This window comes from Sciurus carolinensis, chromosome 2 (genome assembly GCF_902686445.1).
Source record: "Sciurus carolinensis chromosome 2, mSciCar1.2, whole genome shotgun sequence".
Taxonomy (NCBI): Eukaryota; Metazoa; Chordata; class Mammalia; order Rodentia; family Sciuridae; genus Sciurus; species Sciurus carolinensis.
In genome coordinates this window covers 104,839,135-104,866,591 of record NC_062214.1, presented here as the reverse complement: position 1 = coordinate 104,866,591, position 27,457 = coordinate 104,839,135, and the positions used below count along the sequence as shown (strand labels likewise).

Below are 27,457 nucleotides of genomic sequence, written 5' to 3'. Positions count from 1 at the left end.
TATGTTCCGCTTCACGTGAACACCCAGTAAGGAATATGGGGCTGGTTCACAGCTCAGATTCAGGGTCCAGGGATGGAAGGAAGGGGTTTTGCAGTTCTTGGTACCCTTGCTTCACAAGTGCCCAGCAATGGGACAAATATCTCAAGATCAGAGACAAACCATGTCCCTGGATATTGCCCTTTTAGCCCTCCTTACACAGGACGTGCAGCCTTGGGGAGGGCTATTATTCTGCACAAGGTGTCACCCCATTTGGACTTCCTTTTCAACAATCCGCAAAAGCCCCCAGGTGCTTGTTCTTGAGATGAATAGTGCCTTCTGGTACGTCTGCTCCCATCTCTGAGTGGCACTCCACACTGCATCCCAACCAGCCTCCTTCCCAGAGTGTCTGAACCATGTCTAAAGGTAGGAGAGGCTGGAGGAGATTTGGAGCAGACTTCTCAAACAACAACTGTGGGAAACCCACAAGAGAGACAGTTGCTGCAGGACTGGCTACCCACAGGGACCTGCCAAGTCCGGTGGTAAGAAGTAGGAAAAAGAATCTAACTTTAAAAAATTCAACTCAAGGGAAGAAAACTGTGAATTTCTCATTACTTCCAATTTATACTGTTTGAAATCTCCAATACAGTTTTGTAGACCTGCCTTTGTAAGGCAGGTTGGAAACTTGCTGGTAAGACATTTCTTAATGGCCTCAGTCCATTTCCAGGCATATGTTCATTTGACCACAGGTAGATTGGCCTGCTCTTCACTTAGCGAATACTTGCTTCCGAAGGAAGCAAGAGGGGAAGGAAAAGAACATAATTAGATACCCACTGTCTAACAAATATGATACTAGGTGTTTCACACTCCTTACAGTCCTTCCTACAGTCCTGAGAGGTGGGGATCCTATTCCCTGTTCTACAGATGGAGAAGGTGAGATTCAGAGAGCTTTTCCGGATCTCACAGCTGGTAGCAGCAAGGCTGAGATTCACAGGCAGGTGTTTCTGACTGTGAAAGGTGATTTTCTTCACACCACTACTGCTCTCAAGAAACTTGCTCACATTTAATCAAATTGGTGCTGCCTTTCTCCTATAATTAGCTTTACCTTCTTTGTCAAGGCATATTCATCTGTAAAGAAAAGAAAATATATCCCAACAAATCTATTTCTTCTTCTTCTTTTTTTTTTTTTTTTTTGAAGTTAGAACATAGGTAAGTAAAAGTGGTGGGGGCAGGGTGCTTGATGGTGTAGATGTATATTATTCATACACTTGTCCTTCCCTCCTTTCCTCTGTCTGCCCCTCCAACTATGGGTGGGTAAGCCTGACTTTATCTGTTTGAAGATCCTCTATATCCAAGGATCTAAAGTCCCCACCTAAGGCTACAGGTTTCTAAAACAGAAAGAGTGAAATGGGCCATTGTCTGTGTTCCTTTCCCCTTTATTTTAAATTAGGGATGAGGTGTGTGACAGAGGTCAATGGAGACCATAGGCACCAAGCCCTATGTCAGATCCCAGAGCTGAGGGTGTCTCCTTGCGTAGGGACAAGTCCTGATTGGCTGTCTTTTCCCTGCCCCTCCAGAGCATGCTCCCAGGAAGCTGCTCTGTGTGGAGTGTCTACAGTTCTGTTTCCTTGTCCTCCACTCTGGGTTGGGCTCAGTCATGTGTTTCTTGCTGGGATACTGACTAAAAAGCCAATAAGGTATTGGTGGACAAAGGGGAAGACCTCTCAATGCAGAGCTTATTGAGTTTCATTCTGCTTTTGGCCAAAAGGCAGAAATAGGACCATTGGTTAGAAGTTATTGGGAGGGAAATTTCATTCCTTATAAAAAAGACATTTCCAAGTACTGAAGCTGTCTGTACCTAAACTGGGCTATCTGGGGAGAAAATAAGTGCCTTTCAAGGTGGTCTTCAAGCCAAACTGGAATGTTGAGGAGTCTGGCGAGGGGTTTATATGTTAGGAAAGAGTTTAGACTAGATAATCTCTGAAGTTCTTTTTAACTTGGAGCCTCTGTGTTATTGCAAACATTCATTCCGGTCAGGAACTCTCCTTCTTCCCTTTCAAAATTTTTCTATATTATTTTACTTTGTTTCCCTCCTAAGAATTTAATAAAGTGTAAATTAAATTTGCTGATCTGGGTCGGAGAGGTGTGATGGAGTGGAGTGCAGATTAAGATAAGAAGTCGGCAGATGTTCAGAGTTAACAGCTAGAAAATAGTGTGTCTGTGCACTCAGCCTTTGTATCAATATACAAACTCCTCAGTTTGGTTAATGTGTTCTGCATTTTTCGAACCTTTTCCATCTCATGTATCTGGGAGCAAATGAATCTGCAAGGAATTTTTCTACACTCTAAAATATTCATCTTATTCTTTCACTTGATATTTCAAATGTTAAAGGGTCTGTTCTTTTTACAAAAAAGAGATGATTATAATTTTAATGAAACAGCATTAGGGCCTCTGAAAACTACTTCACAAAAGTGAATCAACAGTACCAGTTTGACCTCTAAAATTGGAGGTCAGCTCAGCATATAAGTTAGCTGTGATATTAGAGTACCAGCAGGAAAAACTCAAATGTCTGATCAGGTTTCTCTTAGTAATTCTGTCTAAAATTGGTTGACTCCAACTGTAAGCTGAAAATTTGGTATTTGCATTGAAACCAATGGTAGCTTTCTCCAAACCCAGCCATTGGGATAGTGAACTGGAGGACAGATAGGAGTGAGGATCCAGGTGGGGCTGGTGCAACAGATCTGCTCTGTCCTGCATGCCTCTTGGGAAGCCATTCTAAGCCCAGGGCAGTGCTCATTCTGGAGAACTCTAATTCTTGAGATTTATGAGGTCAGTTTGCTTTTGGGGGGACATCAAGATCCTCAAACCTCTTCCTAACCAACTTAATCTTTCAGAACATCCAGCCAGGAGATGATCTTCATAGGACCAAAACAGACTCCCCAGGCAAGTAGGGCAAAGTCTGACCATCTCTAATATCCCTGGACTAAAGTCTTCCTTTTTTATGTTTTTCCCCATTGCTCCAATTTCATTAAAGTAACCTACATAATGAGAACAGACAGGCTCATATACTGGCTATCAAATCAATGAAGTTCACTCTGAAGTTTTGTGAACAATGTCAGAAACTGGTGATTCAAATCATAGACCCTCTGCCCCCAATCCTTAAACTGATAATGAACAAAGATGTTTTTACTAACTCCAGATAGCACAGAGAGTTGTGCAATCTAAACTCTTTCAGCATTGGGGCCACATAGCCAACCCATATACCTCTGCAAAATTATCTTATACAGAATCAAACTAGATGAAAGACAATTTTAATAAGTGAAAACACACTAAATGTGTCAGGGTAAAGTGAAACATTTATCCAGGAAGCAATAATTCCTTGAGTTTTTGTTAAGAAGGGCTCTGTACCCAAGAATGTATCAGCTAAAACAGGTCACCCAAGCACCAAGCTTGCAGTGGTACTCCTAGATGCTTGCTGAATGAAAAAAAAAAAAAAAAGTGACTATGGCACTTGAAAGTTAAAGGCCTTGGGTTTCAGTTCCAGACATGTCACAAAAGAACAAAAGACATTCCTGTCCCTGAGCTTCTGGGTCTTCACTAGTTAAAACAAAAGGGCTTGAGCTAGTCTGATGTTCCTCGGATGTGTACTAAGAGTTATTTTCCCATGACACTGTGGAATCAAAGATTGTATCATTTCAGTTTAATGAGGGAGTCTTTGATCTCCCTTAATTATCAAAAGAATTTAGCAATCCTGAAAAAATTCCATCTCTGCTGTTTGCTCTCTGCCTCAATGATGTGTAGAGCTGAAAAGAACTACTTCCGAATCTTAGGCCAAGGAGTCACCCCAAATAGCCTCTGGCTGACTAATATTTCAGTTAGAAGTAGAATTTGTTGACCCTGGATATGAAGAGAATGCAAGTGTTCTAGCAAGGCAGCAGAAAGGCATGGGGTGTTGAGAGTCAAGGAATTATAAGGGCATTTCATTACAGATGCTCTGAAAGCATAATATTTTTTTCTTAGTTTTCTATTTTGCAAAGACTTACTCCCCTTTGGTTTCCATGAGGCTAGGGCAATTTGAAATGAGTACTTGTTGCTTCAATAACCAAATTAAGGTTTTCAGAAAAAGACAAGTTTTTCTCATAGGAGTTGAGAGCAATGCACTGTAACGAGCAGAGGCTACTTGCCAACACACTGGTTCCACTGGTAGTGCTGGAGGTAGCCCTGGGGACAGCTGCACCTATAGCCTCCAATGATGTTCTGGCAGCCGTGCTGGCAGCGGTGGTTGCCTTCACACTCATCCACGTCTGAAAAAGAAGCAGAGTCGACTTTAAGCCACATCAACACTGATCTCTAAGCCACTTTCTGAAGCCACATGTATGACACATGTGGAGGTGAATGGCAATTCTAGTAAGAATCTGTCTCCTAAGAAATTATTCTACCACTCAAAACTTCAAGAATATCTACTCTGGAGCTTTTACTAGGTCTAAGAAGAAAAGCATTCAGAGATTCCTAGTGAAGTCTACAAATAAAGATTATGTTGAAATTCATGCAAAGCTCAAAATATTCTGTGGGACAGCTCTAGACATTATTTGTGTTTCCTTACCTGCACTAGAATTAGAAGCCAAATGGTGCCTATGCAAAAATAAAATCCTAAAAATGTCATTGAAATTTTTAATTACATATTAGTAGAAGAGTTATTCCTTATATGTTTAGTCCACATTGGGGAAATCCCTTTTGGCACTGGACACAATAACCAGGAATCTAGCTATTTTTCTTGACTGAGTTATTCCCATTATATTACATTATTAACCTAGCAGAAAAGTCTTGTTATACCTAGGTAAAGTATGTTATAATTGGGTGTGGTGGCATACACTTGTAATCCCAGTGGCTCAAGAGGCTGAGTTCATGAGTTCAAAGCCAGTCTCAGCAAATTAATGAGACCCTAAGCAACTTATTGAGACCTTGTCTCAAAATAAAATATATAAAGGGCTGGGGATGTGGCTCAGTTGTTGAGTACCCCTGGGTTCAAATCCTGGTACAAAAAAAAGCATGTTATTGACACAACCAAGCATGAGACTAAAGATGAATCTCTAAGGTATGGAACCCATACAAACCAGACAAAATGTTTGCTATCTTCAGTTGGGTGTTACCCCTGAACTCAGCCCTGACATCTCATAGAAGATGATGATTGACGGTATTGATAGTCACATATGCCACCTCCACAGGGGTCCACCAGCTGGACACAACTGAGGACTCTACCCACCTTCACAGCTGGCACCACTCTGGTCAAGCGAGAATCCCCGCTGGCATTCACAGGTAAAGCTTCCAGGAGTGTTCTGGCAAATGCCCTTAGAGCCGCACAGGTTGATGTCAGAGGTGCATTCGTTGTTATCTATGAGAAGCAGAGGCAGAAAACAGAGGATTAAAATTCCCCAAAGCGCTCTTTGTATTGTTTAAAAAGAAAGAGACAGACTGATTTAGAAAAGGTCAAATAAGGCCGATAACTTTTCATATATATGTATGTTCACATGCACACTAACATACTTTTCAATATTTTTGTTTTATTATCCCAACAGCAGAGGGAATAGAAAATAACGTCTTAAGTGAATAACTATGAGTCACATGGGGCTTTTTTCTCTCCCACTTACCAATGCAGGCAGTGTGGTGCTGGGTAAATCCAGGAGGACATTTACATGTGAAGCCACCAATGGTGTTAACACACAGGAACTGGCAGTTGTGCTGCTTAGTTGCACACTCATCAAGATCTACAAGAAAATGCAAGATGGCATTGGAGTTGAACTGACAACACAGGTACAGAGAAGCTACCCCTAGGTAGCAGCCCTAAGTTTTGATTTGTAAGTCTTAAATGACACTGGCCAGAACACAACCACAGAAAATGGCTAGAAAGAACCCTGGGGAAAAAACTTGGAAAGATAAAACAAGGTCTCGATTTAGATGAAAAATAAATAAAAACAAATGAAAAATAAATAGCTCTTTGTATGATCCAAGGCTAACCCAATTCCCTTTAGTTTCAGCAATGGAAACTAAATTTCAACAAAGGAAATTTTAGGAATTTTTCAACAAAGGAGTTTCAAATACATTCTAACATTTCAAACAAACTAAAAAGCAAAGGAAAAACTAATCCTGAAAAATTTCCAGAGCATTGAAAAGATGCATCTAAGTTGAAATATAAAAAGAAATGTTGAGGCTGGAAATTAATTTGCTTAGCTTTTTTTCTGTTTGCTGTTTTTAAATCTACTCAAATGAAGTAGTTAAAAATTCTGACTTCTTTGGTTAGGGATTCTCCTTTGGATAAAACAAAATTGAGCAATCCAGAAGGAAATAAGGGCAAGGAAATGCTAACAGCACTTTAGAAAAAAGCTGCCTACAATATTTATTCAACATTATTTCTCATCTCAAAAAAAAAATCCTCCACTTATAACCAGGACTTTATCCTCATAGTCTCAACTTCTAGACTCATTTTTAGCTGCAAAAGTATTTAATAATATCAAGAGACATAAAGTGTGTTCTAGCTTTCAGTTGAATTTTAATGATTATTTTTAAATAGTTGTGTAATCAGACATGCTTTGTCACAAATTCAGCCACCAAGCACCCACCTCACAGAGGACTGTTGGAACTGCAGATCAGTGCTAGGTTTGCTGGTGACTGCATCCACTCCACTGTGCTACCTCCGGGCTCGTGTGACATCTGGAATGGACCTAACCTGAGAGAACCTCCCTATGTTTGTCCCAGTGCTGACTTCCCTGACCCATGTTCAGGTCTCTCGCAGTGCACGGATCAAACTCCCCTCTCTAGGACCCTAGGAACCTTGCTAATGATCATCACACATTCGCTGAAGCTCACCTGCACCAGGTGAGGGATGCAACTCCATGATTTCTTACAACAATGCAATTTCATAAATGTGAAACAATTGAGAACAGCAACACTCGCTGCTCTCACCTCTGAGAATGTCTTTTCCCTCTTTCCCTCCTCTTAACTGGACCCCACCCATCTCTTACAAGGGAGGTGCTGGACCCAAGTCCTTCTAGCCCCTTTCTTCCCAATTTCAGTGGGTTACATGTCTGTAACACTCATTTTGATTTTTAGTCATCTATGCCAAGTATGTGGAAAAATTTAAACTTCAGAAAGAAAAGGGGAGAAAGGGACTTATGTTGTAAATGGATGTGTAAAAATCATATAATTGCTTTCTGCATTCCTAAGGCCATAAAGAGCTTTACTGATGCTTTTTTCCTTTGTGAAAGAACATAATGACCATGATGCATTTAATTTCCTTTTTTGAATCTCTTAATTGCTAGAAACTTTTGAGGATTTTGTGCTACCACAGGTTATGAAAATGTTGAGAATTTATTTTGTTACAGATAACATACACAATGAGAGGTATTCTTTCTCTGGAATTTGTTAAATTCCTGGATAAAATTCTGGTTCTGAGTTGCAGCCTCACATTGCCTGGGACTCACTGATCCACAGAAGAATAAGTTCCATGTTTGAAAAGAACAAAACTAAGAGCAACTTTTTATTTAAGATGGTTAGAATTTTTAGTAGGTCTCTCAACTTCCTTTCCTAAAACTACAGGATTATATAGGATTTGTGCTGTAGAGAAAAGTCTCAGGCAGTTGCCCTTTATTTCATTCCCTCTCATGCCTCTTACCTCTGCTTTTTGCAGATATGGGAAAGAGGTCAAGGGTCCATTTCCCACTGCTCTGTAGCCCCACTCTGCCCCCATCCTTTATTTTCCCTTACTTTTCTGTTTTCTCCTTTAAAATTTCATGGGAAAATGCAATAACTCTTGTTCTACCATCAGGTCTACCTTTCTTTCTCCAAACCCCTTATTTCCCAAATGTATCCTTAAGAATAACTCATTTATGCCACTCACTCAATATGGAGTTCTTATTGTTGAGGAAGATATTTACAGGAATAAATTTATACAAATAGAATTTACAAAGGTTAACTTCTAGTGGAGAATGAATTTCTGCCCAGAGTTGTGCTGTTTCTTATTCTGTGTGATGTGTATGCCTCAGGTAAACTCCTAGAAGACAGGAATGGTTTTATTTTGCAGACTAAAAGTCTGGACATGGTGTTTAATTGATTAGGCACAATATCTTCTGGGATCATGCACTGATTATTCTAAAGCTGGACTTTGCTGGACACCAAGACTGTACAGTTTTTGAATAAATAAGGCAGCATAAGTACAAGAAATAGAAAGCAGAGAGGAGGTAAATCAATTAAGAATTGGCCTCATTACTCTCTGTACATGTATGATTACACAAATGGGATGAATCCACATCGTGCACAACCATAGAAAGGAAATGATGTACCCTGTCTGTGTACAATGAATCAAAATGCAGTCTGTAAAAATAAAAAAAAATTTTAAAAATTAAAAAATAAAATAAAAAAGAGTCGGCCTCAACAGAGCCCTGGAGTGTGGTTCCAGGCATCTCTGAGACTCATGAATGGCCCCTGGGATGACTGTGGGCATCCAGTGAGGATGGCCGCTGCCACTGCTGCTCTGCAACCTCCCTCTCTCAGGGACCAACTTCCTATAGAGGTGCCAATTCCAGGGAAGCACCTCTTGCTTATAGAGCAGTGGTCTTTTGACTTGCCTACTGATTTCTCCCAGGCACAAGGAACGTGACCAAGTGGCAGGTGAATGGGCAAGGAGATGGGGAAGGGCAAATTCTACTTTACCTTTGCAGCTTCTTCCATCCTCTTGCAGAATGTAACCTTTCGGGCATGAACACTGGTAACTCCCTTCTGTGTTTTTGCAGATAAAATTGCAGGGTTTGGGAGCCTGGTTGCATTCATTAAGATCTACGATCAAAGAGATACAGCTTGACTGCCCATCTAAATGGATATCTAAATGTTCAACATCCTCGGGATTTAATAAAGAATTTTAGCTTAGGGGGAAAGAATAAAGTCTGTGTTGCCTTTGATCACTGTCCTACATTTTCCTATGAAATAACACAGTTTGTTTAGATTTTTAGTTTGGGGGGATTTTACTTTTTTTGCCATAACCTAAAATTTCTACTCAGGAAAAAAACCACCAGAATTTGTAATAGAGGCTAATTCAATACTGGTCTCCTTTTTGGGCTTTAAAGATTAATACTAATTCTTATGTTGTGAAACTTAAAGCCAACCAGAAATGTTGGAACTACAATTTTTATAAAACCTTTTGTTTCCTTGGAAATATTTGAGTAGCATCTTTATTTTCTGAAAGGACCCTGTATTTGTGAGTTTTCTTCTTGAACTATAAAAAGTCCACAAAGTTTTCTTTCCTCCTTTGTGAATAATGGGTTTGAGTGATTTCAGTTCTTTAAACTCTGGGTTTTGTATAGAGTACTTACCTACACAGGCAGTCCCAGTTATATCTGGAGTGTAGCCAGTTTTACAAATGCAGTGATATGACCCTCTGTCATTGACACATTCCCCGTTTTTGCAAACATCATGAATAACCTTGCATTCATCAATATCTGTAAGTTAATAAATTTAAATTTAAATAAAAAAGATTATAAAATGAACAGTGTGACTATATAGGGGTCACTTCAGTGTAAATTCTAACAGATTGTGTTGCTATATTATGGTCCTACCAAATTAAACCAAAGGGATGACAGCATAAGTTGCATATGCAATGGTGATTATATTGAAATGCAGACTTTAATACCTTGGTGATACCTTGCCTCCAAGGTATTAAAGTCTGCATTTCAACATAATCACCAAAATATATGAACATTTTTAACCCAGAGTGACAAACTAATCAAGCGAGAGGAAAACTTTAAAAATAACTGCTCTTCTAAATTTATATTGTTTTTCTCTTCTGAATCTATCAAACAACACCCCACTTAGGCACATGGGGCTTTTTGCTCATCTTGTGCCATCAAGCTTGCCCACTGCTGGCATTTCATAATCAAATAACAGCAGTGGGTCCTTTTGATAGGGAGATTCCATTTTGCATGCATATTGCATGTTCAGAATAAAAAGGAAAATTCTTTTACATTCTCCATGCTGTGTTTGAAGTTAATCTTGAAAAATATCCAATTATGTAACATTGGGGAAATGGGATCAACTTCCCTCCTTCGGTGAGGAAGGAGATGAACCAGGGCTCTGGGGTAAAGGAGAGACTTATTCATGGCTCCACCCATTGACTTGGTCAGTGTGCATTGCTGAGCATTAAAGCCACTGTTCTCCACCTTTTGACCCATCTATCTCCTTCCTGTGTGGCAGGGTGCCAAGACAAGTAGTTTGCACAGGAGTTATCAGTCCCTGATTGCCAAATAACCATTCTGTATCAACGACTGGGTGTGCCTGACCTTTCCAAGTTTACTCTGAAGTGTCATTTAGCACACTCTCCTTGGTCTCAGGAAATGAGTCTTTTCCACCACTTCATTTTAACATCCTCCAAAGAAGCACAAATTGCTTTTGGTCACTCCATCTTATCTGTCCACTTCTGTCTTTTACCCCACCCAGTTCCACCAGTCAGCGTTCAGCCACATCTTTCTAACATAAAGACAAATCCTTTTAAAACTCCTTTCTTCCTCACCTTCAGTTCCCTCCCAAGGAGCTCAATAAAACAAAACAAAACAGCAAAAAACAGCAACAACAATAACAACCAAAAAACAACTCTCTCCTCTACTCAGTCCTTTTATGAACTAAAAACATTGCTAAACATGGAACTCATACAAGTGACAGGCCTGAGACACTGGACAGCCCCCTTACCTCCCTCTGGTTGACAGCTTGTGCTTTTAAAGATGCAATTGTGTTTAACTGCTGGCATAACAGCATTATTTATACTTCTTTGATGTTATATGTTTTAGATAATTTTATGAGTTAAAATACATATTTATTGGTGGACTGGAATTTAACAATCACTTATGTCAAGATTTATCTAAAAATTATCTGAGTAACCCACAACTAACTTACAGCAAACTTCTATTTAAATAGTTGAAGATTCTTGCAGAGGCAGGGACCCAAGCACATACAACTTCATCTAGTGAACCAAGGACACTTTGGCAAATGAACTTGAATGTCTAAAACACTATGATGAAGAGTTCTTGTTAATCTCAAATAAGTAACTCATCCTAGGCCCATATTGTAGATTACACATTCTTATCTGTTTTTCATAGAGAAACAAATAGACTCCCTGAAAGTACTTTTGGATGATAAATGCAGTACCTGCTCCATTGGTCATGAATCCTCGGCCATGGGGGCAGAGTTTCTTGAAAGCCACGGTGCCCTGGAAAGGGCAGATCTCACAGTGGGGACCCCAGCCTCTCCCTCCATCACAACAGCACTCAGACTTGGTGACGGGATTCCTGTTGCTCGAGCCGATCTGACACATGTTTTGCAGCACCTCTGTGAAGCAGTACCCTTCCCGGTTGTCTGGAAGGTACATTACAGAGCAAAGAGGATTTCAGAGAATTTTACGAGCATAACAGGGTATTAAGAATTTGGTCAGATATAAAAACCAAAAAAGGATGTAACACTTTACCCTGGACAAGAAGGAGCGAGAAGGGAAAGCTGGAAACAGCAGTAAGAGAGAAAGGATGACCTCTGAAGGAAACAAGACAAGAAATTCAGTAAATTGTCAGAAAGGCATCAGCCTAGATAAGCTTATAACTCTATGTGCTCCCAGAAATCTGGGAAATAGTCGTAATAATCATGCTATTGCAAGAGGGGCAGAGAAACATGGAAATGGAGGCTGCCAATGAAGAAATTCCAAGCAAGTGATTCAGTGATACAATTAGTAAAGGAAGAATTTAGCTGCAGGGTGGTGCTTAGCCCAAGGGACAATCACGGTTACTAAGTCATCTCCAAAATATGAACATTTTTAACCCTTACTCAATTTTGACATTTTCTCTTATTAGTGTCCCAGTGTGGGGTGGAGGTACTCACCCAGGCACTCATCCTGGGTGGGGCTTGGGGTGAACCCATCATTGCACTCGCAGGTGTAGCTCCCCAGGGTGTTGAGGCAGCGCCCGTTCTCACAGATCCCCGGCTTTGTCTGACACTCGTTCTCATCTGTTTGGTTTCATCAAGGGCCCAAAACAAAAGGAGTCAGCTGACTGTTTTATAGAAAGGTAGATTCCTCTTCCTCATTTCTGCCTCCCCAGAGCTCCTTGCTCAGAGATCCTCTTACCAACACAGCCTTCTCCATCAGGTCTTCGCTGGTACCCAGGTCCGCAGATGCACATGTATGTGCCAATGAGGTTCTTGCATTCCATTTGCTTTTCAGCACATTCATGTTTTCCCTCTTCACATTCGTCCTCATCTGTAAAGAATGTGTAATCACAGATTCATAGGAGAAGTTGCATGAAATATCTGCCTTTTAAACTGAGCAGTAGTAAGTAAGCAATCTTCATCTATGTTATTTCAGCATTGGCCTTATTTCCGTCATTATTTCTTGAACAATGACCTCTTAAAAATGGGAAGAAGTCTTCTAGCCACCTTTGAACTTGAAGAAATTCCTCCCTAACCAAGAGATAACCCTTTCAGAAGCATGATTCTAATCATGCCTTTCCTCTATTCCCTTCCTTCATTATATTCCTTTGTTGAAACATTTTAAAGGTTTTATGTTACTATAATATACTATTTTATAACATACTGAAAATTTAACAGCATTATAATCATGACATATAATATGCTATTAAATAAGCACAATGGATTATAATGTAATAAACCCAAATCTCTGTTACACAGTAGTTATAACATGATATGCTATAATATGCTCTTATTTTAATAAGGTCACATCATTAATATGATATAATATTTGGGATAATAAAAGCTTTGGTTGTCATACATTGATGAAAAGACAAGCATTCACAATGTCTTATTTTCCACTGGGTCTTCTCTCCTTCATTTCCTTTTTTCTGGGGCTGGCTGGGTCTTCTTTGCCTTTTACTTTTCATTCTGTTGCATTTCCTTATTTCCTTATTCCCTTGTATGTGTTCTGAGCTGGGGAATTTGGACTTTATCCTGCATGTGATCACTTAGGAAATCTCTCCATTATCAAGCATAATTGTATTGAGGCTATCTTGCGAGAACAGGTGTCTACTCATTTAAGACCTCGGGAGGAGCACACCAGAGTTCTTCAAGGACCAGATGCAGGATCACCCAGGTTTGCATAATGCAGACTAGTCCAGAGCTTTGAAAACTGCATGTGTTCAGTAAGTATTTTCAGTGAATGTGGTTAACTAAGGTAGATCCATGTGCTGCCCCATTCTTGGAACACAATATCTATTGGTGAGGGGGATACCCTCTTTTTATGTTCTCATATACTCCTTCCTTCTTGGATCATTGTGTATATATAACCCCCACAGCACTTACCACACAGTATTATGATTATTTATTTATATCTTGTCTCAGTTGCTTCATATTGAGTTTCATGGATGTGGAAAAATGTTTTTTTCTTTTTTTATCTTCACATCTGGTAGAGTGTCAGGCACATCTCAGGCAGATTCTGCACAGTGAACTGATAAAGGACCTGCAGGGCAACTTTTGTCTTACCTCAATGGTGCTTCAAGCTACAGCTTAGAAATGGTGACAGGGACATCCCTAAATTATCCCTGGCCTGTATGTTTACAGCTTCCCAGCCCTCCACTACCAAGGGAAGCTTTGGAGGGACATCTCCTATCATAGATAGAGTCAGAGCTTTCTGCTTAGCTGAGCTTAAATGTGAATGTCTCACCTTTGCACATCCTCTTGTCTTCTCTTAGAACATATCCAGCGGGACATTTGCATTCATAGGACCCATAAGTATTTACACATCGGAAGGCACAGAGCAGAGGATTCTGGGCACATTCATTTATATCTGCAGGAGAAGAAAGTAAGGAAATAATGTATCATGGACATTGACAGCAACGAGAAGAAGAAATGTAATCAAAAGCTGAAATTGTCATAAGCATGGATGAACCAAGCAATCACTGATTCCTAGGAAATTATCGAATGAGTTGGCTATTATATTTAGTATAAGTAGGGTGATCATACATACTGGTTCCCCAGCACAGTCCAGTTTTGTTTTTGTCCTGGTATAATTATTAACAGTTATTTAGGTGGATGAGAAATTATAAATCACCCTCATACAGGGGACTTTTCTGAATTTCTGGCTTGGAAGACTTAGGCTAACCCTCTGCCACTTCCTACAGTTATATGGATTTGAGATCTGTTTTGCCCCATTAAGCCAAAACCATTGTGGTCAGAACAGAAGCTGATCCCTCCAATATTGTTAACTGTCCCTCCCAATACCAAAAGGTTCCTGTAAGATAACAGTGATTCTTTTGTCCAAGAAAATGGCATTGTGGATCACTGTATTCTTACAGAGAGACCTAGATCACAGAGGGGTCCTGCTTCCAGTCTTAAATAGATAGGAATGACTTCATCATTAATGGACAAAAGTGACTTTAGTCAATTTCATGGTTTCAAACCATGTGTTTTTGAAAAGCAGGGTTAAACAGACCATCTCAAAGATCCTGTTGCTGTCTAAGACACTGACTGAGAATATAGTGAGAGCCCTGATCAGGTTTTAGTCAAAACCTTTAAAGACTCACCAACAACTCTGAAAATGCTATTGATGATCCATATCTTGTTGAAGAGCTCCCTTTAACACCAACTTGGCTTGCTACCTCCCCACTCCCGACTTCATTCTTTTCTTAGGCCACTGAATTCAACTCAGGAGGGTGTCAGATCACCTGGAAGGCTTCCAGATCCCATTCTAACAGTTTCTGACCCAGCAGAGATCAGAGGTGTGACATTTTGCATTTCTAGCAATTCCCAGGTGATGCTGAGGTAAATGGTCTGGACGACACCCTTGGAGAACACCACTCTTCCAGTCCTGCCTGCCCTTTCCTTTGTTCTACATACATCCCACCAGGGTCACTGATGGACAGTTTGAGATGCTTATATGCTTATATGGCAACCTCATTCTGTGACTGCCTCCACACAGCTATAGGATGTTGTGGTTATCTCATTGTGCAAATATTTCTTCAAATAGAAAAGAAGAGAAAAGGAGAGAAGAAAAAGAAGAGGAAATAGAAAATAAGACAGAAGGTGGTACATAAGACAGAAGTTGTATTCAAATACAAGTGGTGGGGACACACCAACAAGAACTCTGTGTGATATACAGTGTAACTTGTGCCGTGGGCCACCTACATCTTTCTTTGATACCCTTCAGAGAGAAGGCCACACAGAGGAGAAATGATGGGACGGCCCATCAGGTCCAGATGATTTTTATTCTATACACTCTGGTATTCAATATTAAAGAACTGTAATCAGCCTATTGTTCCTATGATACACCTAACCACCTATTCTGTGTTTAACAGGCTTACCTTCACACGTCATCATTGGACCAGGCTCAAATCCTTCCTCACAGGTGCACTCAAAACCTCCAATCACATTCTTGCAGGTTCCATTTCCACAAGGATTGCCCACGGAACATTCATCAGTATCTGCAAGTGACCAAGGATATGTCCAAAACATGATGCACTGAGATAAAAAAGGCTTGAATCCAAATAAGGCCTTTCATTCTATCAGAGCACTGTGATCTCTGATACCATGTTTAATTCTTATTCTACTCTTGCAGGGAAGGAATGTGTATGTCTTATGATCACAGGTTTGTAGCTGAAATTTGACTTAGTGGCATTGACAGTGAGAGTACCTGAACTTCTGGACCTTATACTGCCCTTCTGTATGTCTCCAGCCTCCCACATTTTGTGGAAGTGTGTCTTCTCCTGGAGGCAGATGTGCTAATGGTTAAAACAAAGCTCCTATAAGCAGTCAGAAGTTTCTGCTTGTTTAAAGATAGAAATACGTCTCCAGCTCAACCCTACATTACATCACTCTACAAGAAGCTTTAAACATGGTGGATTCTTGCCAGATATAAAATAGAAGACTAAACTTATGCAAAATAAGAGACCAGAGGTTAAGCAGAATTAATACATTGGATAAAATCAAGCTTCGAGCAGATTTTGTTGATTCCGTTAAAACCAGATGGTTTACATTTGGCAGAAGAAAGGCTAGAAAAAATATGTTTGGGGTCTGACCTCTCTAAACAACTGTGGAAAGAGAAGACATCTTACCAAGGAGACATAAAAAATATATATGCCCCCTAACCCATCCACCTGGAGCATTTGCTGTTCTTGATGCTGACGCATCCCTTTGAGGAGAGAATCTTCCCTTGGGAAAGGAAAACTTTTTTAGAAATAAAATGATTATTTTAGCAATCATTAGAGTGGTGGACTATCATAGGGTTACATCTTGTGTTGGAGTCCTGAAGTCAGGGAGCGAAGGCAAGAGGACATGGGAGAGAGATGGAAGGCAAGGAGGCTCATTGTGCACGTGAACCGGAGCACTAACTGAAGACTCCAAAAGGAAAGCCTTGACAAAAGGGCTTTTGTTCTGCCACAAAATCACATTTCACAGTCAAGAGTATTATTTATGCTTCAAGTTAATAAAAATGACAATATCATTGCATTTTAGAGTGCAAAGGTAATTAGAAATCAATTAGTTCATCTGCATAATATTACATTCTAAGGTCTAGAAAGGCTTAAGAACTCTCCTGAGTTCTCTTAGCCTTAGATGAGGCTGAAATCCTCAAACCTGTTTCCTTGTATGAAAAGAGCGCTTTTTAATTGACACAGACAAACTCTCAGCACTTTTGCCACTATTAAGTCAGGTTATATCGAATTGCTTTGGAACAACACTTGGATTTAAGTTGTAGTTAGTCTGGATTAAGGGTCAGAGGTCCACCACAGGAGCCATTCCTTGAAATTTTAATAAGAGGGTTAAAACAAGAGGAATTTAAACTGGTATATGGCCTTTCATATTACTAAATGTATAAAACCAAATAAATTTTGTATTTTATATACTAACAGAATAAGATTATGACCATTAACTTTTTTTTCCCTTTTTTTTAATTTCATAAAGACTTTCATCATGGTGTCATCCTTTCAGTATCTCTCAAGACATGTCCTCTGTCTGTCTTTCTTATGAGATGGTGAGGTCTGTGTCAGGAAGGACCGTCTCTGCTTGGTTCACTTCAGCAGCCCCAGAGCCTAGCACCAAGCTGGGGACTCAGCTATCTGTTCTAACTGAAGAAAATATGAATGGAAGGACCGAACCTAAAGTCCCATCTTAGTAAGTAGTTACACTCCCCAGTATGAATGCTGCGCAGCTTAATTTCTTTTTTCTTTTTTTTGCGGTGCTGGGGATTGAACCCAGGGCCTTGTGCTTGCAAGGCAAGCACTGTACCAACTGAGCTATATCCCCAGCCTGCAGCTTAATTTCTAATCTGCAATATCCCAATGGAAGAAACTGACTTATTACTCACCCACACATTCATTCCCTTCTAGAATATAACCAAAGGGACACTCGCAGCGATAGGAGCCATCTGTGTTGATACATTGCCCGTGTTTACAGACATCGGGTTCTTTGCACTCATCCATATCTTAAAGGAAGGGAAAAAACAGTGAATACAAAGGTATTTTTCTTAACACAAAGATAAATTATGATTATTTCAGTGTTTAATCAATGAATTTTTGTATCAAATATAATTGGTTTCTAAATGAAATAATGAAAATGTAGAGCTTAATTTTTTTAAGACAGATGTGGAAAATAAGAACTGTAGAAATCACAAAGAACAGGCTAGCTGAAAATACAGAGATATTGAGAATCTAGCACAAGCTACTCACCAACTGCTGAATCATCAGGTCCCACAATGATCCCACTTCCGTAGGGACAGATCTGGCGGAAAGCCTCTGCAGTGGAGACACACACTCATTAATAGACAGACCAGGAGGAATTAGTCACAGGTTTTTCCCCAAGCATTCTGTGGCAGCAAAATGGCCTCATGCTGCTCATGCTAAGAAGTAACAAGCAAGACAGGCCCCAAAACCAAGGGAAGTTAACAAGACTCCCAAAGATATGGTATCCACTCCTTGGGCATCTCGGATTCATAACACAGTTACAAAGAAGATACCCAGCTCCTGAGAGAAAATGATTTTTAGTGAACACTCTAATTAGACTTATAATTCAATTGCCTTTTTGTTAAGCCTATAATCTTAATTATTTCATGACCCTGTTGTACATGGGATGGTACAAAGAGAATAGAGACATCAGACATACCATCAGGCTCCGTGGGACACAGCTCACAGGGATCTCCCCAGCCTTCTCCCTTCAAGGCACAGCAGCATTCCTGTTTGGAGTGATTTCTGGATTTGGGGGATGAACACTTTCCTCCTTCGAACTTTGCATAACAGTAGCTCATTCGCAGATCTGCAGCATAAATTCATGATACTTTTCAGTTACTTTCCTACTGAATCTTTGTTGTATAAACAAAAAACAACCCACCAAGTCAAATGTGTTCTCTTATTACTATAGCAAAACTCCATAAGTGACTAAGTGACCGAGCTGAGATTGTTGAAGTCCCAGGTAACCTAGTAAGATCTCATGAATGAATCCATGCAGTTTTAACTTCGTTATTTCTTGTTTCAGGCAATATTTCAAAATAACCTGATGTGAATAATAAAATACAACACTGTCAGTTTTCAAAACTGACATTCATCAGTGACTTCAGGATTGGAATGTTCACAGATGAAATCATTCAGAAGATCCTCTCATTGATAGCTATGCTTCCACGGGTTTCCATACAACATTTAGCAAGCACATAGGATAAGAAAGCCTTCTGGTCCTAAGATGTAGGTGACAGCACACTTTAGTTGGTGATTCTGAACCTCCTAAGCCGTGGAACCAAAATAAAAAACCCAGTTCACAGGTGTAGAGAAAATAAAGAAATGGCAATTTTGGGAACTGTTAACACAAGGGTCAGTCACTGAAATAACTACTCAGAGAACTGTTGGGTACAAGATGCAAGCGGGGCTTTCAGCAGATTCTACACACACATGCACACATGGCCACATCAGTTAAATTTTCAGCAGACATTTGTTCAGCTCAACAGAGAGGGAAAGAAGGAAAAAGGAGAGCAGAGCTATCGGTGGGAGAGAGCAGAACAATCTTGCTTTCAAAGAACATACATATTTCTTTAACATTGGTTATTGTTTGGTGACTCCATGGAAGATGGGATCTCTTTCCTATAAAATTCTCCAACATTGCTTGACATAATTGGAAACTGATTTTTCCATTTCTTGTAGAAAAAATTGGGTGACTCTACGAAGTGAGCTCATCCCGTGGTCTGGAATGTGTTTTCCTTCAAGCTCGACTTCCAAGACCTTGCACAACTCCTCTCATTACACAGGGGCTGTAATCTGCAGACTTTAAGGAAATGCTTTCAGATCCATTTTCTTTAATGCTGACCATCTCTGCCTTCTTCATTCTCTCCCACGATTGTTTTCCAATCTCAGGAAGCCTACTGTCAGAACCACCTGTGCAATTACGTTAAAGCAAGTTCACCAGCTTCAATTTCAAAATGCAAAAATAATAGTTGGTAAGGATCATGGAAGAAAAGGCTTCATGAGTTAATATCTATCTATCTATCTATCTATCTATCTATCTATCTATCATCTATCTACTATCTTTCAAGCTTTGTTAGTCAAATTCAGTCGGCCTCCCCAATGAACTTGCTCGACTCTTCCTGGCTATTCCAGAAAAATCATCTTTGCAGTTTCCACTCCACTTCCCACATGCCAAGGTCAATTCCTAGCAGGCACCTTTCAGTGAACTACCCTTTTGAAGTTCAAAAGCAATAAAATTCAGTCCTTGTCCTTCAGCATATCTGCCACTCCTGTTCACTTTGCTGAGAAACTTGAAGATTTTACAAACTTTTATTTCTTGGAGGATACTTTTTGGTTTCCTTTATTCTTCATTTTTAGTCACATGCAATGCTTTATATTCATCCATGTTGCTTTATTATTTATGCCTAGAACTGTCTCAACAAATATATTAAAACTTAACTCTCCCCTTTATCTTCCACTTTGTTGTATTTCTTTTAAACCTAGATCCGTTCATGTTCTGCTACTGGGGTGTTAACATTCCCTCCCTCTTTTCCTTCAGTTGCTGACCTTGTTCCATACCCCTGCCCTATCTTCCCCACACTATTCCCCTGCACCCCCCCAGTCCCAAATCTTGGGTTTAGACAGAGACTGAAATGCACGAAGTTTCAAGTCAGTGTAAGTGACAAATTCCTTTCATTGAACTTTTCAAGAGGGAGTGGCTCGTGTATACCTGTGGTCTTCAGGGACAATCTGTCCACCTGAGTGCCATGGTATTTGCTGCTTCAAAAACATAATCCATGAGTCTGTGGAATTTTCTCATTTCATGGGCAATGGAAGTCTGACTCCTAATTTGTCATCTTACAAGAAAAACCCAGGACTTAATTTCCGGGCTCCAGCAAAATCTGCACTCTGTGGGAGAGTTACTTTTGCTGGTGGTGGTTCTCTAGACTTGGTTTATTAATCAAAGGTGCTTGCATTGAGGAGGAGAGCCATGCTGGCACAGGTACTTAAGGGCTCGCTAGGCTGCCTGTTTACCAGTTCATCTGCAAAGAGCCCTCACTGACCTCTGAAATTTCTTCAGAACTACGAAGTCACTTTCCCTGCTTGCATTCCTCAACTCTGGCTCTGCCTCCTGGAGCTGAGCATGTGGCAGGGCTGCTCACAGCTGGGCTGATTCTCCTGCAATGTCAGCTTGCTCTGTGACAGGCCAGTGCAAATTGAATTAATAGCCTCAGCGTTTCCTCTGGGCTGCCACATCGGCAGATTCACACCTGGTTTCTCACTGCTTTCTTTCCAACCTCAGGCTGAGCCAAAGGCACACACAAACAAGGGAGCAGGAATTAAGACTTTATCTGGGGCTGGTCTGTGCTATTCACACAGAATATCAGCTTGAAGCAAGCTCCACCCCACTCACCACCCTGAAATCCATGTGAACCTCTAGTAGGGACCTATAAGATCAAACCAACCAAAGGGCTCTCAACTCTGGCCTCCATACTTCTAAAGTGATCAGTTGAAAAGTAAACAATCAGACAGAATAATAGTAACAAGGGTCTACAGATGACTCAGAAACTAACAAAATTTTGCTACATATTCAATAAGATCTATTGGGCAGGTATTACTGTTGTTAGAAATGAGGAAACTGAGCTCCCAAAACATTAAAAGACCTGCTGTAGACTAAAGCATGATAGGCTGGGTCCCAAAACTCAATATTTGGAATCATAAATGATATCCAGCAACTCTCATGTGGTAATATGGAAGTCAAACCAAAATCACATACAAATACAAAACAATAACAAAAAACCCTAACTCAACACCAAAATCCACTGGTAGGAAACAACAGCAATAAAAAACAAAAACAAAAACAAAAAAAGTTTGTATTTGTGGGTTCCTTCTATACCCTGGAATCATGAGATTTATCTGTATAAGTGAATAGCCACCTAACAGTTGCATTGTTTAGAAACAACTAAGCCGTTTTCTGGGATTTAATTATACACTGTGACATGTTTAAGTTCAGGCTCTTTTCAGGCTCTTTTTGATTTGTTTTTTAATTTGAAACTCAACCTGGAAAACCTTGAAAATCTTTCCTGAAATAGTGGACAGTATTCTTGAAAATGGACTGTGTCTCACCAAGAATCTGGACCCTTCAAATATACTTTCTGCTTTCTTAGAGAATTTGGATACAGGGGATGGACACCTGATCCTGGGGGCACATGAATAAATCTACATGTTTCTCTGTCTGAAGGTCTAGCTTTGCATCTACATTTAAGCAGGGCATGTGTAGCTGAGTGTCCCCCTGGCTTTAGCACTTCAGTGGCTCCTGGTGAACTCCACTAATGGGCTTATCATTGTATGTGTTCTTAGGGGGAAAAGGGGTTGAAGTGCCGAGACAGCGGTTTAAGCAACCATAACTTGATGGATGAGTTTTTAATCTTAAAAACCTTGAAAATGAACCTTCTGGGACTGGGGTTATAGCTCAGTGGTAGAGCACTTGCCTGGCACATGTGAGGCACTGGGTTCGATCCTCAGCACCACATATAAATAAATAAATAAATAAAATAACAAAATTGTGTCCATTTATAACTAAAAATTTTTTTAAAAAGTGAACCTTCTTACTACACAGATGTTAAATGATTGAAACAAAACTGTTCTTCTGTCAGTTTCTTGATTGGCAAAATTCGCATTTTAGCTGAGGAAGAAAAAGCATTTTTCATAAAAAAAAAAAGTGAACCTTCTGATATGTGGTTATCATTTGACCATGGGGTGAATGAAAACTCTCCATCTTCCCATTCACAAAGAATCAGAGCTTTACCATGTTGAAAAGGAAGACCACAACAAATAAACAAAAGGTAGCAAATGTCTGAAGCCTTCAAAGCCATTTACCTTGGCATCGTCTTCCAGTGGAGGACAAGGAGAACCCTTCTGGACACAGACATTTGAAGCTGCCTTCAGTGTTACTGCATGTGCCCAAGGCACAGATTTCTGGCTCTTCAACACATTCGTCAATATCTAAAAGAATTACACATGTCAAAGTCAAAACACAATGGAGACACTATCAGGTACCAAATGCAAAACTTGGAAGAACAAAGTGCAACTGAGATTCAGAACTTCCAATAATGAAAGCATTTTCCTGTGTCATAACACTATCAGCTGAACTTCTAAGTTATGATGATGTTTTCAACCCACTCTGGAAAGCAGTATGGAGATTCCTTAGAAAACTTGAAATGGAACTATCATTTGACCCAGCTATCCCACTCCTCCGTCTATACCCAAAAGACTTAAAATTTGCATACTGCAGTGATGCAACCACATCAATGTTTATAGCAGTTCAATTCACAATAACTAACCTTTGGAACCAACCTAGATTCCCTTCAATAGATGAATGGATAAAGAAACTGTGGTATATATACACAATGGAATATTCCTCAGCCTTAAAGGAGAATAAAATTATGGCATTGCAGGTAAATGGATGGAGTTGGAGAATATCATGCTAAATGAAATAAACCAATCCCCCAAAAAACCAAAGGCCAATTTTTTCTCTGATATGTGGATTCTGATCCATAATGGGGGAGTGAATGGAGGAACTTTGGATTGGGCAGAAGGGAGTGAGGGGATGGAAGGGTGAAGGGGGTGAGAAAGATGATGGAACAAGATTGACCTCATTAACCCAAGTTCTTGTATGATTGCATGAATGGCATGACTCTACATCATATACAAACAGAGAAATGAATAGTTGTGCTCTATTCATGTACAATGAATTGAAATGCATTCTGCTGTCATGTATAACTAATTAGAACAAATATAAATTTTTAAAAAATTAGTTTTGACAGTTCTTGATGTACAAATGGTATTTGCAAATGCCTTCTAAGAGATACAATGACAAATCTCTCACTGGGATGCCTAGCTATTTAGAAAAATTGGAACAATACTGCCCTGGGCTGGCAAAGAGGCAAGAAACTTCACTTTACCACTGTACAGTACACAGAAATTCTTCTCTTCCCCTTCTATTCTTCCTTTTGCTTAGGATTGAATCCAGGACCTCACACATGCTAGGCAAGTACTCTACCACTGAGCTACATCCCCAGCCCTAGTAAGCATAAATTCTGAGGCTGATGTCAATGTGAGATCTAGGTCTTTAAACCAAAGTTACTTCCCTCCACTCTACAGCATTTTTCCCAACATACCAGGGTACAGCCCTAAAAGTATTTTACAAAGACACTAATATTCATGAACATAAGCACAATTCCATATAAACAAACTAAAGATATCACAGAGACTAATTCTGATTTGCAGGTTAATTTTTCTGAAGACACAAAAATGTCTTTCTTGTACAGGCTGTAGTTTTTCTTTCATCATATAGATAACAAGAACCTGATACACTTTGATTGTGGCACATTTTCTTTAGTATATTAATACACCTTAGCTCCTGTGAAGGGCAGTCTATGTTGGATTCTGAATGGCCTAGGTTACCACATGTCCTACTTTGCTGCCAAGACTCTCAGCTTATACTTGTTGAGCTCATTTCATTATTGATAGTGAGTGCCCTTTTTCACTTCCAAAATTGTCTCAATTTGATCTATAAATTGCATGATCACTCTACTTTTAGAAAAAGTGTGACCAGTCTATGTGGACAAATTCACTCGTCTCCCCCGTAACTTTTAGCAGGAATTTGCAGTGAAGAAACTAGTTAAATCTTAATCCTGAGTCATTCTATTTTTGGGAAAATTTTTTCTATCAAAATATTAAATATCTTGCTCAGGGCAGTGATGAATGCCTGTAATCCTAGCAGCTTGGGAGGCTGAGGTAGAGTATTGCAAGTTCAAGGCCAGCCTCAGCAAGTTTGCAAGGTCCTCAGCCACTCGGTGAGACCTTATCTCAAAATAAAAGATAAAAAGGGCTGGGGATGTGGCTCAGTAGTTGAGTGCCCCTGGGTCAATCTCCAGAGCTCAAAATAAATAAATAAATAAAATAAAAATATCTCTTATATCTCTTATTTTAATGTGTTTGTGCCAACAGTTCTGCTCACAGCAAAATGCATTTGCATTACATGACTTTATTTGCAAAACATCCAGCACAGGAAAAGTTAAGAAATTAACTTAGTATCTTGACTTCATGTTGTAAATACCACAAATAGATATTCTAGAAATAAGCAATGCCAAATAATTATCTTCCTGTACAGTGTAAAGTTAGTTTTTCCATCGCTACATATTATCAGATTGTTTTTAAAATTGTATCATATTCCTTGTGGTTTATTAATGAATTCAACTGTTCTCAATTGAATTATTCCAATCTCCTCCACCCTTCACTCCCACATCCAACCTTTTCTGTAAAAATGCTCAAATATTTATTTTTGGTTGTTGTTTTTGTCATTGGCTATGATTCTTTTTCTTATAGTAGAAATTAGCCTGTAATTGTCAGCTGCTTAATAATGAGAACAAATATTATAGAATGGGCAGATCTACAGACCACTTAAGAGGTCATTTTTCTTTCTATATATCTTCATTCTATTCATTTAGGGGCATTATTCATTAACTAAGGAGTAAATAAAACCAGTCTTTAATAAAAGTAAAATAATACTGAATAAATTTAATTTAGACTTAATTTGGATAAAATATCTCCATTTAAAATACCACCACTTGACAGTGATGGTAATTGGATATATAATAAAATTTCTCATTGACAATATTAAGAGTAGAGAAAATGTGTACTCATTGTGGATGAGATGCAGACCTGTTTAAAGGCAGGTGAGCTAGGTGACTTCTTGAAAATCCATTTAAATCTATTTATTTATGAAGTTCTGACAATTATTACTATTCACTTAATGAAATGACATGTATTGAGATTAAAGGAATGCAATACTACAAGATTTACCAAGAATTTATTTGTAGTAACACATTTCCACTGCTCTATAGGTTAAACAACATAGAGGAATTATATAACCACTCTCATTCGAACTCGAACGTGGTCACTTAAAGATTTTAACTGGTTTCAGGAGCTATTTTTACTTCTAATCTATTGCCACTTAAAAACATATAATTCAGGTACACTGGCAGTGTAACCTAGCATTTTCATAAGCTGTAGAAAAGTATAGTGGAAAAGAATAAGGGTCATATGACCAGCCATGTGCACAGAGAAGAATAAATGTATCAGAGATGAGTATAAGAATAAGCTACTCTTGTCTCTCCAGAAGGATGAAACTGTATCTACCCTCTGACCTTGGATTTTTTAAAAAATAAAGTATTTAAAAATGAAAACCCCATTATAGAAACTTTGATTATGGTAATTCTGACACCAAAATGCCCCTTATTTCCAAACATGGACTACCCTCCTACCTTCACACTTGTCATTCTGCAGACTGTACCCAGGGGGGCAAATACATCTGTAGGATCCATCCAAGTTTTGACAGGTTCCTGGTGCACATTTTCCAGGTTCTAGAAGACATTCATTGATATCTGCAAAGAAAGGGGAAAAAGAAGGAAAGGTTTCTTACTGGCATGATTTCAACCAAGCAATTCAAATTCAAAGAAACTGGAATCAAATAAAACACAAACATAAAACTAATTTAAGTCCACAATTCTACCAAAGAGAAAAATAAATAATTCAATAAAAATAAACCATATCAGCTTTCCAAAGTATGCAATATAACAGCCATATTTTATTCTACCTACCACAAATTAAATATATCTTGGAAAATGTAGCATGTGAAAAGTCAGTGAGTGTGAAGATTTTAAGGTCACACAAAAGATTATATGAGCCGGGTGCAGCAGAGCACACCTGTAATCCTAGTGACTTGGGAGGCTCAGGCAGAAGGATTATAAGCTCAGAGGCAGCCTCAGTAATTAAACTAGGCCCTAAGCAACTTATTAGCAAGACCCTGACTTGAAATGAAAAATAAAAAGGCTGGGGAGGTGGTTGGGTGGTTAAGTGCCACTGGGTTCTATCCCTGATACCAAACAAAAAAACAAAACAAAACAAAACAAAAAATGTATGAATACACTACAAAAGTATTTGGAATAAAAAAATAAGAGAGAATTGCAACTGTTTAATTGTTTCTTTTTTAAGTATGATGACTTAATGTTTAAGAATAAGAAGAAAAGCAATTATATATGTATTTTAAAAAGTATTTGCAGGCCTGATTAATATGATTCTACTCTGATTCTTCCTCCAGGCTTCTAGAAGGAAAGGTTAGAATGGAGACCACCTGATTCTGTGAATGGTCTCCAGAGCCTGTTTCCCAAGGTCTTCTTGAGCTTGTACTCACCCACACAGGTCCTCCCATCTGGAGCCACCTCATAGCCTTCATTGCACTGACACTGGAAGGATCCTACTGTATTGATGCACTGACCATTTCTGCAGAGGTTCCCATTTCCGGTTGCACATTCATCAACATCTGCCAAAAGTAAACAAAACACCAACAAAAACCTTTGATATATTCCAAATAAAAGTCAACATCCCAGCAATATCTATTTTGAATTTCCATGGTCTTTGTGGACTCAGTCAAACATAAGAAATTGCAAAGAAGATCTGATTTGCACCTATTCAGATAGAGAAACGAGGTTACATTATTATACTAGAGGTGGACACTTTACTTTAAATTTATATTAATTTCACACAGACATTTATTTATATTTTATTTTTAAAAGCTAAAACTGATTTATTGAATTGTGTAAAACCGATTATACAATACAGCTGAAAGTATTCTTTAATATTCTTATAAGTAGAGGTCTATAAAATTAGCTTCAAGCTCAATACAATATTTGGTTCATTATTGTTCCCTAGCATGCTTTATAAGGGAAATTTTATACACTTAGTCATTTACTTCTTTTAAGAGAGGCTGCAGTGAAACATCAAGATGAGAAGTCCACATTATTTCTGAATTGTGTAATTTCTATATAAAGAATTCTTTTGCATATTTTAAGACATAATTCCATTTATTTTGAAATTTATTTAATTTACAAAAGTAGATGCAAAATGATAACTGCTAATAAGCATTTTAGTAAAAGTAATGGATGTAGTTACTATATCTGACT

At 39.0% G+C, this 27,457-nt stretch overlaps 1 protein-coding gene across 1 annotated transcript in view; it reads right to left on the bottom strand.

Annotated features, from left to right (window-relative positions):
- Window positions 1–27,457, bottom strand: part of Fbn1 (fibrillin 1) — a 228,134-nt gene that overhangs the window by 6,386 nt on the left and 194,291 nt on the right. Inside the window, exons 48-63 of the mRNA XM_047539691.1 lie at window positions 26,689–26,817; window positions 25,760–25,879; window positions 22,311–22,436; window positions 18,106–18,255; window positions 17,673–17,738; window positions 17,312–17,428; window positions 15,312–15,431; window positions 13,676–13,798; window positions 12,128–12,259; window positions 11,884–12,009; window positions 11,164–11,370; window positions 9,339–9,464; window positions 8,683–8,805; window positions 5,625–5,741; window positions 5,240–5,368; window positions 4,161–4,280 (exon numbers count right to left, since the gene is read on the bottom strand). Coding sequence (XP_047395647.1) covers window positions 4,161–4,280; window positions 5,240–5,368; window positions 5,625–5,741; window positions 8,683–8,805; window positions 9,339–9,464; window positions 11,164–11,370; window positions 11,884–12,009; window positions 12,128–12,259; window positions 13,676–13,798; window positions 15,312–15,431; window positions 17,312–17,428; window positions 17,673–17,738; window positions 18,106–18,255; window positions 22,311–22,436; window positions 25,760–25,879; window positions 26,689–26,817 — 2,031 coding nt within the window. The remainder of the gene's footprint in view (window positions 1–4,160; window positions 4,281–5,239; window positions 5,369–5,624; window positions 5,742–8,682; window positions 8,806–9,338; window positions 9,465–11,163; window positions 11,371–11,883; window positions 12,010–12,127; window positions 12,260–13,675; window positions 13,799–15,311; window positions 15,432–17,311; window positions 17,429–17,672; window positions 17,739–18,105; window positions 18,256–22,310; window positions 22,437–25,759; window positions 25,880–26,688; window positions 26,818–27,457) is intronic.